Source organism: Malus sylvestris, chromosome 6 (genome assembly GCF_916048215.2).
Source record: "Malus sylvestris chromosome 6, drMalSylv7.2, whole genome shotgun sequence".
In the NCBI taxonomy this organism is placed as follows: Eukaryota; Viridiplantae; Streptophyta; class Magnoliopsida; order Rosales; family Rosaceae; genus Malus; species Malus sylvestris.
In genome coordinates, this window is record NC_062265.1 from 26,717,927 (window position 1) to 26,732,239 (window position 14,313).

Sequence of the window (14,313 nt, forward strand, 5' to 3'; positions counted from 1 at the left end):
TAAAAACTAAATTTTGTCATGTGAATGCCTATACTTATTTGAATATATTACATATGAGATTGTATTATTCACATATTCATTTTTTATTTTTATACGTCACTTATTAATGTTTTAATTTTTTCAATTCATTCGTTATACAAATAATCAAAATAAAAAAGAGGTATGCGTGGATTACACCACCTAAATAATATGATCTAATAAAATAGGGGTATAACTGAAAAGAAGGTGGGACCGTAATTTGGCTCAAGTCCCGAGTATTATAATCTTATTTTTCAGTCGAACCTGCTACGAGGGCTAGTTGCTTCTTCACGTGCCTTGTATCTACGTGTGTTGCACGTGGTAGTAAACCAAACGGCGCGGACCGCGTCAGCGTTTCCCTCCACGTTACCTTGGTTGGCTCCACTCTAGTAAATACTATATATATTGGGCAAAATTTAATCAAATTCTTTATTTAGGGTTTGGCTTTATTTTCACAAGTTTATAAAATTACAATTGTATGCATGTAGATTCATAGTTTAGGATTAAAGTATAATTTTATCTATTTTTTTCAATTAACAACACTACGAAAGGTTGAGCAAAATAATTATAAAGAGAAATTAGGTTTTCATCCTTCATTTTACTACTTCATTGATTAAAATCTTATTCATTTTCAATTTTTGATCAAGATCATTGGGTATTAATAACATCATTAATTATTTTAATAATAAAATATTTTTTTATTTCTAAATATATTCATTTAATGTTAAAAATGTTACAATTAGTATATTTATATTTATGACTAAATTTTTTATCATATATTTTTAGTTTTAGTTTGTACCCATTTTTAATTTATAATTCTTTTTTAACTTGTACCAATTTTCTTTTCAGTTTTAATTTGTACCCATATATTAATTTCTTTTTGTGCCCATATTTTTTAAAGTTTATTTGTATTTGCACCCATATATTTTTTTTATTTGTACTTTTTATTTTGCTAAATGTACCCTTGCTAATTATATGTACCCATTCATGTAAAACTTTTTAATCTTAAAATGTACTCATTCTTAAATATACCAATTTGTTATATGTAAAATGTACCTTTTTTTTCATATAAAATCTATTCAATTTTTTTCTAATCCATTTTTAAACTTATATGAGTACATTCTTTTTTCTTTGATTTTAAAATGTATTCATGTCAAGTTTAATCGAAGAAATTTACTAATGTTATTAAGCCTAATTTTTTTTTTTTTGAAGAATGTACCCATGTTTTGATACAATAAATTTTTTGGTTAATTTTGATGAATGTACCCATGTATACACACACTCAATAGTATATTTATATTTTTAATCCCACAAATTATGTTTTTTATATTTAAAATCTCATTTATATAAACAAATAAAATTTATAATTTATAATTTAAAAAATATAGTAACGTACAAAGAAATAAATTATCACATTAATGTCAGGGACCTCGATAAAAAATTAAAAATCAACAAGGTTTCAATCAAAGAATATTCATAATTAAGGACCGCATCCAAAGTCTCTCTAATTATAATTATGCCAACATGTCATTGAAAAGTTAAGCAAAATAATTTTTAGTTCAGTGAAATTATATAGACAACTTTAGTTTTACATTACAAAGGCTTTGCGTGAAGATTGACGTCAATACAAATTACATCTAATTCTTTTTACTTAACTCTATATAGTGATTTATGTAGTCGTGGATAATAATAACTGTTGTCGATAAATTAAGTTTATAAAATGAAAAATTCAGTAGAATGTTTATGACGTCATTAACATGTATGAACAAACTAATGTTAGATATTCAAAAGTTTTCTTTTAGCGAACACGCAAGTAAGTGAATATATTGTTGTAATTTATTCGATGTTTTTGATAAAATAAAATAAAATAAAAGTTTTATTTTAATAAAATGTTAGATAAAATGTTTACATCTTGTAACTTAAAATACGGTAGCCTAATCCGAGTCCGTTAAAGGCGCGCGAGACCACTCGCGGCAGTTGCGTGTGCGCCGAAGCCGCCAGTCAAATTCCACGTCACCCTCCACAATTTCTTCTCCTTCGCGACCACCTCCCCTGCTCGTCGTCATTTACTCCAACATTTCCCTCTCTCTCTCACTCGTCTCTCTCCTCTGCAAACCCTAAAAAGCAAACCCCCAAACTCTCTCTCTCTCTCTCCTCACTTTATCACTGTACAGAGAGCCAGCAGAAGCCATGAAAGAACCAGAAAACGATCCAATCGCATCGTCGACCCAGCTCATCTCTTCACTCTACGACCAAATCCCACTCATCCAAACTTTCAAAGGTAAATGGGCCTTAATCCGGGACAAGCTCTCGGAGCTCCGGGCCCAGCTCGTCGACTTTGCCGACCTCCCAACCTCCACCTCCCACCCCCTCTCCCTCCACCTCCTCCTCTCCGTCTCTCAAACCCTCAGCGACGCCGTTTCGCTCTCCCTCAAATGCCAGACCGCCAATCTCTCCGCCGGCAAGCTCCGCACCCAGAGCGACGTCGACTCGATCCTGGCCCGCCTCGACCGCCACGTCGCCGACGCTGAGATTTTGATCAAGAGCGGCGTCCTCCTGGACTCCGCTGTCTCGTCCGTCAGCAGCTCCTCCAAGAGGGAGACGGTCCGGGCCGAATGCCGGAACCTGGTGACTAGGCTCCAAATAGGAAGCGCGGAGTCGAGGAACTCGGCGATGGAGGCGCTTTTAGGGCTTCTGCAGGGGGACGACAAGCACGTGATGATCGCCGTGGCACAGGGGATCATTCCGTTGCTCGTGCGGTTACTCGATTCGAGCTCAATCGAAACCAAGGAAAACGCCGTTTTCGCGATATCGATAGTGTCGATGGTGGAGAGCAGCAAGCACGTCTTGATTGCGGAGGGTTTGTCGCTGTTGAATCACCTGATGCGGGTGCTAGATTCGGGAAGTGGGTTCGCGAAGGAAAAGGCTTGTTTGGCACTTCAAGCTCTGAGCTTTTCGAAGGAGAACGCGAGGGCAATTGGGTCTAGAGGTGGGGTTTCGTCGCTCTTGGACATTTGCCAGGGTGGCACGCCCGGCTCGCAGGCTTCGGCGGCAGGTGTGCTGAGAAAGTTGGCTGGGTTTGCCGAGAATCAAGAGAATTTCTTGGAGGAAAATGGGGTTGGTGTGCTTTTGGGGCTTGCGAGTTCCGGGACGGCTTTGGCTCAAGAGAATGCGATTGGGTGTTTGTGTCATTTTGTTTCTGGGAGTGAAAGTTTGAAGCTTTTGGTTGTTAGGGAAGGTGGGATTGAGTGTTTGAAGAATTTCTGGGACTCTGGCTGGAACAATAACAATCGAAACCTCGAGGTTGCGGTCGAGTTCTTGAGGCACTTAGCTTCGTGTTCTCCGATTGCTGAAGTGCTTGTTTCTGACGGGTTTGTAGCTAGGCTTGTTGGGGTGTTGAGTTGTGGTGTGTTAGGAGTGAGAATTGCAGCAGCTAAGGCTGCTTATGAACTCGGGTTTTGCTCAAAAACTCGAAAGGAGATGGGTGAGTGTGGCTGCATTGACCCATTAATCAAAATGTTGGATGGTAAAGCCGTTGAGGAGAAAGAATCGGCTGCGAAGGCCTTGTCAGCATTGATTTTATACGCTGGTAATCGAAAGATTTTTAAGAAACACGAGGGTGGAATTGTGAGTTCAGTTCAGCTTTTGGACCCATCAATTCAGAATCTGGATAAGAAATACCCTGTTGCCTTATTGGCAGCGCTTGCACATTCAAACAAGTGTAGGAAGCAAATGATTGCTGCCGGTGCGCGTCTACATTTACAGAAACTCGTCGACATGGAAGTAGAGGGGTCTAAGAAGCTCTTGGAAAGCCTCGGTCGGGGTAAGATTTGGGGTGTTTTTGCCAGATCTTGACGATGGAAGACTTGACGAATGCCGAATTTCGGAGTATAGAGGTACACGAAGATGATTCATTCATCTGTATGTACAAAACTTGTGATTACTTATAGTTTTGGCTTTGTTTTTCCTGTCTTTTTTCCAACCATGTTTATCATTGCTGTTCATTCATGCTAGAAAACTTAAATTAGCTTCACTGTATCTAGTTTGGGTGACCTAACTGGATAAGAGTTCTTTGTTTTCTCAACAAAAGGCCAATGATTGATGTTGCTGCCTGATTGCGAGTTCATACATGTGTAGTAAACTTTTTGCGACTTCATTGACTTAACAATCTAGCCAACCATAGTTAGTAAAGATTGAGCCTTGTATAGATCGAGGGATAAAAGAAAAAGGGAGAAGTCAGAAGGGAAAACCGAAGTGCGAAAATCATTACCTACCAACGATTTGTAAGGTTGAATTTTCTGTGTTATCTCATAGTTTAATGTTAATTTTTGTATCAATATTTTGAAACATTATACAAAAACGTGAAGCGGCGGAGAGTAAAGTTTTCTCTTGTCAAATTTCTGAGTATTGGTCAATTCATGAAAATGAAGAAATTTGCAGTTAGGTCCCTGTTTACCTAATCCTTGATTAATTTGATGAAAGTTTTGGACCTGGAGGACAATTGATAATTATATGATAAAACAAGAGTGGGGCCAGAACCATGTGCTAGGACCCTATTACTGGATTATTTGCATTACTGTCTCTATTATGTTCCTCCCCTGTAATGCCAGCTTCTTGTAATCTGGTATGCCCCATTACCCATTATCACCCTAATCATCTTCTGCACTCATCTCTCGTCTTTTGCAAGTGTCAAATCTGTTTGGCTCTTGGCTGCACGTTGTAGACAGTCTATCTATATAATGGGTTGTATATTCCGTCGTGTCTATCTTTCTGGCGTGACAAGTAGATAGATACGAGAAGATATACAACCGTAGATAGCTAAGATTATCTCTCGGGACTGATTTTGTAATTGAGTAGCGTTCATCAGATTGCCGTACAAGTTATAATCTCAATTCTTTCAGCTAATTTGATGGTTTAAAGTTTTGTGGTTAAGAATCATGTGGCTTTGTTGATGGAGCATGTGCTTTTGTTCTATCGGTTGCCCAATTTTGCACTCCTGTGTTGGCAAATCTCCTAACCATTATTTGCCATATATATATTAATACACACACACGCAATTCCAGGTGGCAAATCAACCCAATGGATAACTATTAAAACCCGTTAAGTGTAATACACAGTCGGAATGAACTAATTTGGAAAGAAAATGACTATGATTCTGTTTGCTTTGTTGGATTGTTCCTAATTGGAAATGAAATAAGACAGCTAGTGGGTTTTGGTGGCCCATCTTTAAATTCTTCACCTTCTTCTTATTATTATTATTATTATTATACTCTCTAATGGAATCTTTGGAAGAAATAAGGTCGAAGTGTGATTTTTAGTGATGAAAAGATGTAATATTCTCACTTAATCCAAAACAAGATACTTCTATGTGGCTTTTTCTTAATTATTTTTGACAAACAGTATTCTAATAGCGTGAAATGACATGAATATTAACTTAACTAATTGACTTAACTTACGTAAATTGTAAGAGATATGCTTTGATTTGCATCATCTACTTTGGTACTACAATGTCCCATTGCCACCCCTTTTTCTTATTGTCCTTTTTCTTATGGTATTTGGTTTCCGGTGTTGTTCAAGTGTAGTGTTCCTTGGCTAAGGCCTGTTTGGCTTTTTTTTGTCATGTGGGCTGCTAACTGTTGGAAGGGAAAATCTTTATCATCGATAGTGTTGAAGTTTTGTCTTGTAGCTACTATGAATTATGCATGGAAGAGCAGAACAATCGTAAATTCAAGAACTCGTGTCAACCCGCTATGGTGGTTCTCAACTCAATTGAGTCCATTATTAGACTTAGGTTGAGTTCTTTAAAAATCGTCCATTCTGCTGAGAGTTTATTTTACAAAAAATGGAATATCTCCAAGAATAATTAGTGTTTGTTATTACTGCTTTGGTGCAGCGTTGTTGGCTTGGTTGCTGCATCTTTTTTATGCTTGTTTGTATTATCTTTTCTCTTAAATGTATTTTATTTATCAAGAAAAAGAAAAACGCAGGGTACTGTTTGCTGAGCTGAAAGATAAGGGAAGGGAGTTGATAGACATTGCCGATATTAATGGAGTTTGGGTTGCGGTATAGATGTTGCGGCCCATATGTATCAATATGTGTATTCCGCTCTGTGTTCCAAATGGATAAATATACTTTGTTAATGATAAGAGCAATCCCCTTAATAGTCCCCTGAAAAATCTAGAGGACACCCTACCAAATGCCAATCATTTAACATCCGTCTGGAAGTACTTTTAAAATAATTAAATGAAGTACTATAAATTAACAAAAGACATGGTGCTAAAATCGAGCATAGTAATGTTCTAGTATTCATATAGCTGACTCACTTAACAAAATAAGGCTTAATAGTTGTTGTTTTGTGCTTTCAAATCACCAAAAACGTTTCTAGTAGTGTTTTGGTAGAAAAAGGTCAACGTGTTTCTCGGTTGAAAATCAAGTGCATTATGAAAGTATCACTTGTTGTGGCTTCATGAATAGAGCACTTCAATTGCATTTTTAGGTGCCATTTGCATTTTTCTGTAAAAGTGTTTCTTGTAAGTAGCATATGTTGCATGCTTCTTTCATGGAGCACATCGAGTCTTTGTTTAGTGGGCACTTGAATTTCTCTTAAAAAATTGGTGTACTCCAAATACTAGAAATGCTTCTGACCATAAGTGACTTTTAAAAAATAAGTATTTTCAAAACGAGCTCTTATTGTAGCTAGTTCCAAATGAGAATTATAAGATTTGGTAATGTTAATACGAAGTAAATTCAAAAAATGAATTCTACAGTTAAATCCAAATATATTTCTTTAGTACTTAACTAGTGTATTCCCTTTGTTAACATTAACAGAAACACTTTTGAATTAAACTATAGAAAGAAGAAATATAAACTGTTAAGTATCATATGCAATAATAGTCAAAAGAAAAAGAACAAAACTTGAAAATATGAGACACATGAATTAAACTATAGAAAAGAAGAAAAACACTGCACGTATAAACACCAGATGCAATAATAGTTGAAGGAAAAGAAGATCGAAACTCAGAAAGGAAAAAAACATTTAGACAATTTCTCGATTTATGCGTGTCATCCATGCACAAGGACTATGCTAATCTTCTCTGTATCGTTCCAATTTTATCGGATAGCCCCGAAGGAAAAAACTTACTTGCAGGTGAGTGCTATATAAAGCCTAATGAAAGAAGTCTTTTGGCCGAGGTGGGACTGTTAGCTCACCTCCGTGTCCTCGAAACAGCACTCATGATATTATCGTTTATGTGCAATTTACAAATTTGATTGATTCCATACATACTTTTAAAACTAACCCATCTTTGTTTTTATTTATATTAAGATGATATTTTAAATTACTCTAATTTATGAAATAGAGAATTCAAATTTTGGTTAAACTGATGAATATTGTATTTACCAACTGATTCAACTCTAGAAGTCACGAAGGAAGTGTTTTTGATAAACCCGTGTTAGCGGAGAGGGTTAGATAAAAAGAGGACTCAAGTTCAACCAGAGTTGTCCCAAAGGCGAGGCGACCAAAGACATGTACCATAGTCCTCAGTTTGAAACAAACCTCATATTTTTTTCATAACCTAGATGGTAAAATGAATTAGAAGGTTTGATATATAGTCTCACTAATTTATTAAAAAAATGTATTAATTAAGTTAAGATATTAAATTAGGAGTGCCTCATTAAACTCTCTTCATAGGCCTCAGTTTGCATTGGGACGGCTCTAGCTCAACATTTTCTTATATATCACATTGCAACTACGTCCATCACGCTCAACTTCTTTTACAACAACAACAACTTAATTAGAAGATCTAAACCTGAATCTTTCTCGACTTGGTTGCAGAGCTGATGGTGAGCATGAGCAAGAAAACGAGAGACAAGTAAGAGAGAACCACAGAATCAGTCCCTCTTTTGCAGAACTTCCCAAAGTGATCACAAATTGGCGCCCAGCCCGAGTGGCTATTCCCATATTGCCCCACGTACCCTATTGCAGTTGCAGCTGAGCATCCAGCCATCAGCAAACACAGCATTACCTGTCAGACGAAAGAAAGATTCGAACTTGAGACATCTTTAAAAAAAAAAGGAGAAAACCCTGCTAGACTAATAGTTCGTTGATATACAGTAATTTTATGCTTGTAAAGCCGAGCTGGCATACCAAATTGTGTAGGGACAAGATATTGCGGTCTGAACCAAAAGATTCAAACTTGAGACCTCTTTTTGAAAGAAAAAAAAAACGCAGAGAACTCGGCTAGACCAATAAATATTGGTAATAAGGAAAATTATGGGTGGAAAATAAAAACCGAGTTGGCATACCAAATCGTGTAGGAACAAGATGAAGTAGTTGGTAGGATTCGAGCCATGGCGATGGATAAGGAAAAGGAGGAACAAGGAAAGCAAGCAGAAGGCACTCACAACAGCATTTGCATAAGCAAAGAACCTGCAAAAATACATAATATGTATGAAAAATTAATTAAACAAAATGAGAAAAAAATTATTTTTACTTTTCGGGGGCAAAATAAAATTGGTTTTATCTTTCATCTTACTTGAAGGTAGGTGAATAATAATATCGAGCATCAAATTCTATGCCAATAATCTGACTGCTTTGCTTGTTGGTGACCATCACCCATGTTGCAGCCAATGTAGCAGTCATTGTGACAGTTCTCATGAAGATTTGGACTCCAAGAAAAATCTTTTGGGTTTTCAGAGGTGGGTTTTGCTGGAACTTGGAGTCTGTGCTGGCCATGGTGAAAAGTTCTTGGGTTGCAGAAAACAAGGAACAGAAAATAAGAGCTGAAGGGAAACGATAAGGGGCAGATATTGAGTAGTGTGTGGAGATAAGAGGAGCATTTATACAAGAAAATGGTGATAGGAATCTTTCGAGAGTGGAGAGTTAAGGTGTTGGTGTGACTTGTCGACTCAACCGCAAATTAAATTTTTGGGTTTCCATTTTATCTCATTTGCAGAATTTTGGCATGGGCAATTACATGGTTTTTCTTATTTTAAATGCAAGGATATTAAGAAAAAAAAAAAGATTCGAGCACAGGACTTCTGGCGAAAGAATAAACGTTCTTAACCATTTAAACTATTCTTTGACAATTACATTGATAAACTTAAACCCAACGATTCTTTTGAAATTTGGTTTAATATTTGCTTAAGGTTATTTAGTTTGATTTTTTTTTTACAAACGATAAGATAATTATATTAATTTCATTTAAGGTACGGAGGGAGAGAGATTCAAACTTAAAATCAAATGGTAAAATATATTACTCTAACCAACTTGACTATACCTAAATTTACGACTTAGTTTTTATTATTACCGAGTTAATTTAACTCAATTACCCGAGTGAGTGATGATGCTCCTAGAGCATTGAGAAGTTCAGAAAAGTTTGTCAGTTTTGGAAGAGAGAATTACAGCCATCTTTTGGAAGAGAGAATTACAGCCATCTGCCAACCATGTTCATGTCATGTGAATGGTTACTACTTTTAACTTAGTGCTGAGCTAAAAAAACAAATTATCAGTGATCTGTAATTCAGGATCTCATATGTTGAATTGGAGTAATTATTTATTCCCCTTCTTCCATGTATGGTTTCACAGTTACTACCAACCAAGAAGGTGGATCAAGAAATTTTTTTTTACTAGTAAGATGTTTATGTTGTTAGACTGTGCATCTAAATTATTCATACATGTTGTTTTTATCCGTATGTGTGACCTATATTCAAAGTCTGGCAACATAAGTATTTGTGTATACTTATATTTGACAACATAAGATGTTTATACTGTTAGACACGTTACTAAACTATTAGCTATGTTGTGACCTGTATTCAAAGTCTAACAACATAAGTATTTGTCGGATAACATTAGTTTGACAAAAACAATCTCACTGTGAAATCTCAATCCCGTATTTACACACTAATTCAAAAGTTTACCTTTTGTTCAAACATGGCATTTACTTCATATATGTACAACTTTAAGCTTTGAACCCATAACTTGTCTATCGATTTTTTCCACTCGTTCAGTAAAAAGTTACAAACCCTTTACTGGAAAACCACGATTTCTCTTGCAAAATTTACTGCGGCCTAGATTTGGATAGCCAAACTGTGCAACATTTTTGTCTTTAAATCGATTGAAATCATGTAAGTTTGATCAACTTTCCAACCTTTCAGATAAAAGGATGCTTCCAGGATGGGAGTTTTCTCAAAAGCTGCAACCAATATAAATAAAAAGAGGTCGACACGACACGTTTTGGGACTCAGGATACGACCCCCTAACCATATTCAATGCCATGCATGTTTTTTTAAGTTACTAGGTTGTGGTGGCCACTCCTATCATATTTATCTATGTACGAGGCCAGGTTTGGCATGTTACATTATAGAGACTAGACGGAACCAAAATATATGTATTCATGTCGAATAATAAATTGCTTAAGGGGTTGGATAATGCTATATGAATCCTACCACGTAATTCATTAGGATAACGTTTTCTCATCAGAGTTTACATTGTTAGGCAAATTTATGCTTAATTATGTTGTTAAACTGTTGTGGTATGATAATATAAATACTATGGGCTCATTTTTTAACAAGTGTTTGGTGTTTAAAATTTGATCGGATTGCTTAAAAGATTGAATAATACTATATGATGAATTCTATCACCTGCTCCATTAGGGTAGTGTTCTCTATTTTTATGTTGTGGGGCAAATGTATGCTTATGTTGCGAGATTGTTGTAGTATAAAAACAAGGGAACTTTAACGAAAAGCACCTGGTACTGTTCACTTTAACGAAAAACCACATTTTTACACTAAAAAGTCAATCCTGGTACTATTCACTTTACCCTTTATTTTGTCCTTATCATTAAAACTCAAAGTTTTCAAGCCCTTTTCATTAGTTTTCCTTAAAAACAATTGGTTTGTCTTTGTATGAGCTCATTTAGTGCCTAGGTTTAGATTTAGACTAGATTGCTTAAAATATTGGATAATATTATATGATGAATCCTATCACATGCTCGTTTAGGGTAATGTTCTCTATCAGCTTTATGTTGTGAGACGGTTGTAGTATAAAAACAATTGGTTTGCCTTTGTATGAGCTCATTTAGTGTCTAGGTTTAGATTTAGACTCGATTGCTTAAAATATTGGATAATACTATATGATGAATCCTATCACATGCTTATTTAGGGTAATGTTCTCTATCAGCTTTATGTTGTGAAGCAAATGTATGCTTATGTTGTTAGACTGTAGTCATTTGACAATAGAAATACTATGGGCTCGTCTTTCTGTGGGATTAGGCTATGATTAGATTGGATTGAATAACTCACTGTTATTTAAAATATTTAAGGAATAAATGAAGATATTTGTCCAACTTAAAAATAGATGATGTATAATTCATAAATAAACTTATTCCTTTTTGGCTACTACATCCATTATAGGGGAGTGATCTATGTTCACCTCTTTCTACCTTCTGTCTTCTTAGCATTTCTCTCTTCCTTTTTTCCCCTCTTTGCCACTATATATTGGTTATGTTGTGTATATCCTTCTGCAAGCACTTGAGACACATTTATTTCAAAATCTGGTATAAATTAACATCTAACGTACCAATATAGTATCCAACTTCAGGATGGAGGTAAAAGATCCAATCATATTAGACCATAAATCTGCAATCAGTGTTGTAGAATCCAACATATATAGGGTGTGTAAAGCACTAGGGAGGTAGATTTGCTGGCTAGGTTTCACTATCAAGGTGCAATTTTCACTTTCCACATCAAGAAATTAGGTGGGTTTTGAAGTAATACCAAAATTAACGGAGGGCATAACTACCGTCTGAATTTTTCAAAATGGCCAAATCAAATCAATTTGGCGGTTCAATAAGTTTTTACAATTACAAAAATATAATCTTGAGCTGAGCCGACTAAATTCCTGTTTGAAATTGCTTAAACTGAACCAAACATAACCAAGCTTAATTTACTTTCATTAAAATGAAATAGCAAGCTCCATCATGATAAGTTGGCCAACCTCAGCCTCACTCATTCTTTGGGTCCGGTCTATTTTGACCAAACTCCATCTTCTTGTAAGCAATTGTTATTTTTGTGATATTTCTGGGGTCTCTCGACCTCACGACATTATTTTATAATTTCTCTTTTGTCGGTCTATTAGCAAAGAAAGTCCAATCAATACTTCATTTTGATTCTCAGGGGTAATTAACTCTTTATGAAAAAACTATGAGACTCCTCAATTTGTAGCACTTTTTTTTACTTCCTAAATTCAAATTTGTGCTTTGTTATTTTTAACAAAGCATTTTCTCCAATTTAGTAATCAATTATTTTGCTTATTTTCTCGTAGCTGGACCACTTCTTATAATTGTAGACGAAGAAGAAGACGGTTCTTTTTTCTTTTATTCAGTTGGAGATAGCAGCACCTGTTCACTTAAGTACACGCATATATGTTCTAGCACACACCGCATAATTTTACGGTATTTATCGTTGCAGACGAATCACAATCCGACTTGGGTGCTTATAATTTTCTATTTGCGATTTCACTGAGTTCCAACAATCTCGCTCCATTAAGATTTTTGTTACCTTGCTCGCACATCTTCAGTTTAAAGTTATCTCATTACAACTGCACAACTTGAATCGCATTGTTTTGCGCTTGTAAACTTAATATAAATTATTGACTCATTCCTTGACAGCTTAAGCTAGGTAACAAAAATCTTTTTAGCTAAAAGTCCTAAGTTCGATCCTCATTCTCTGCTTCTTTATTGCTTCGTATACGAACTAGGATTAACTGACCCTGTCAGATGACACTAATCTTGATTCTTTTCTTAAAGGGTAAATCGCCAAAATGGTCCCTGAGATTTGCATAACTCATCACTTTGGTCTCTGAGATTCCAAATTGATAAAAGTGGTCCCTGAGATTGTCTACCATCCATCATTTTGGTCATTCCGTTAAAAACTCCGTTAAGTGTCCTGGAGCTCTTGGCTGGAAGTTTGGGCAATTTTTAAAGTTTCGTAACTCAATCGTTTCTTAACCAAATTCGACCCATAATATATCAAAATGAAGATATGAAAGTGTAGAATAAGATTATATCTATTTTGAAGCCCAATGGTTGCCAGTGATTGCCGGAAAATAGCCTCAAAGTTGACTGGTCCGAGTGAAAACTTGAAAACTCGCCGGAAACTGGGTAAACTTCTTCAATACTCAACGAAATCAAGTGATTCAAAAAATAAAATCATACTTCTCGACGAGACGAAGAGAATGGTACCTTTTTCGATGCTAAATCACCTTGGTTTGGCTAGAAAAATGCTCAAAAGTGGCTAACTCGAAACCAAGACAGCTACTTTCGAGCCATTTTCCGGCCAAACCATGGCGATTTAGTCATCAAAAAAGGTACCATTCTCTTTTTATCATCGAGAAGTATGATTTTCTTTTTTGAATCACTTGATTTCGTTGAGTATTGAAGAAGTTATGAACGTTTAAAGTTTACCTAGTTTCCGGCGAGTTTTCAAGTTTTCACTCGGACCAGTCAACTTTGAGGCTATTTTCTGGCAATCTCTGGCAACCATTGGGCTTCAAAATAGATATAATCTTATTCTACACTTTCATATCTTCATTTTGATATATTATGGGTCGAATTTGGTTAAGAAACGATTGAGTTACGAAGCTTTGAAAATTGCCCAAACTTCCTGCCAAGAGCTCCGGGACACTTAACGGAATGACCAAAATAATGGATGGTGGACAATCTCAGGGACCACTTTTATCGATTTGGAATCTCAAGGACCAAAGTGATGAGTTATGCAAATCTTAAGGACCATTTTTCATTTCTTAAAATAACCCCTTTTTACATGGACAAAAAAATAAAATTACAGTTTGGTGGGTGGTTGGAGGGGAAGAATGATCGAAAAGTGAAATTCATTTGGTTTGGAATCTTCTTTTTACCGTTCTTTTGAAAATTACTACATTTTAGGGAAGCCTGTGCAGTGCCCCCCCCCCCCCCCCCCCCCCCCTCCTCTTCTCTCTCTCTCTCTTCATAAGTACTAGCAATGGCTGAATTAGCTGACATAGAAACAAATTGCTCTCAGGGTGCCTAGTTCAAGTCCTAAACGAAAACTCCAAGCTTTAGTCTCATCGACGAGTTAAGGACTCGTGAGGTTGGTTTGTATTCCAGTTGGTTAAGACCCTTCACCTGTGCGCTGGCTATCCTGCATTCAACGACTCCCCTTTTTGCTTACATTGCTTATAAAAATAAATTATATATGAAAAAAGGAGTTAAGTACTAGATGGAAGTGTCTATCAAAGTGATCATAAATCTACAAGCA

At 35.9% G+C, this 14,313-nt stretch overlaps 2 protein-coding genes and 1 non-coding gene across 3 annotated transcripts; 1 reads left to right on the top strand and 2 right to left on the bottom strand.

Annotated features, from left to right (window-relative positions):
- Positions 1 to 1,903: 1,903 nt before the first annotated feature.
- Positions 1,904 to 4,169, top strand: LOC126625165 (U-box domain-containing protein 11-like). Its single transcript, XM_050294246.1, has one exon. It carries the CDS (start codon positions 2,209 to 2,211, stop codon positions 3,871 to 3,873), a length of 1,665 nt encoding a protein of 554 aa, XP_050150203.1. The 5' UTR covers positions 1,904 to 2,208; the 3' UTR covers positions 3,874 to 4,169.
- A 2,879-nt stretch (positions 4,170 to 7,048) lies between these two features.
- On the bottom strand, positions 7,049 to 7,156 carry LOC126627547 (U6 spliceosomal RNA). Its single transcript, XR_007625043.1, has one exon. It is a non-coding gene; the product is annotated as a U6 spliceosomal RNA (small nuclear RNA).
- A 461-nt stretch (positions 7,157 to 7,617) lies between these two features.
- LOC126625169 (CASP-like protein 1F2) lies at positions 7,618 to 8,877 on the bottom strand. The gene is made up of 3 exons (XM_050294252.1): positions 8,553 to 8,877; positions 8,323 to 8,446; positions 7,618 to 8,042 (listed from the first exon to the last, which is right to left on the bottom strand). Exons 1-3 carry the CDS (start codon positions 8,750 to 8,752, stop codon positions 7,821 to 7,823), a joined length of 546 nt encoding a protein of 181 aa, XP_050150209.1. The 5' UTR covers positions 8,753 to 8,877; the 3' UTR covers positions 7,618 to 7,820.
- Between the last annotated feature and the right edge of the window lie 5,436 nt (positions 8,878 to 14,313).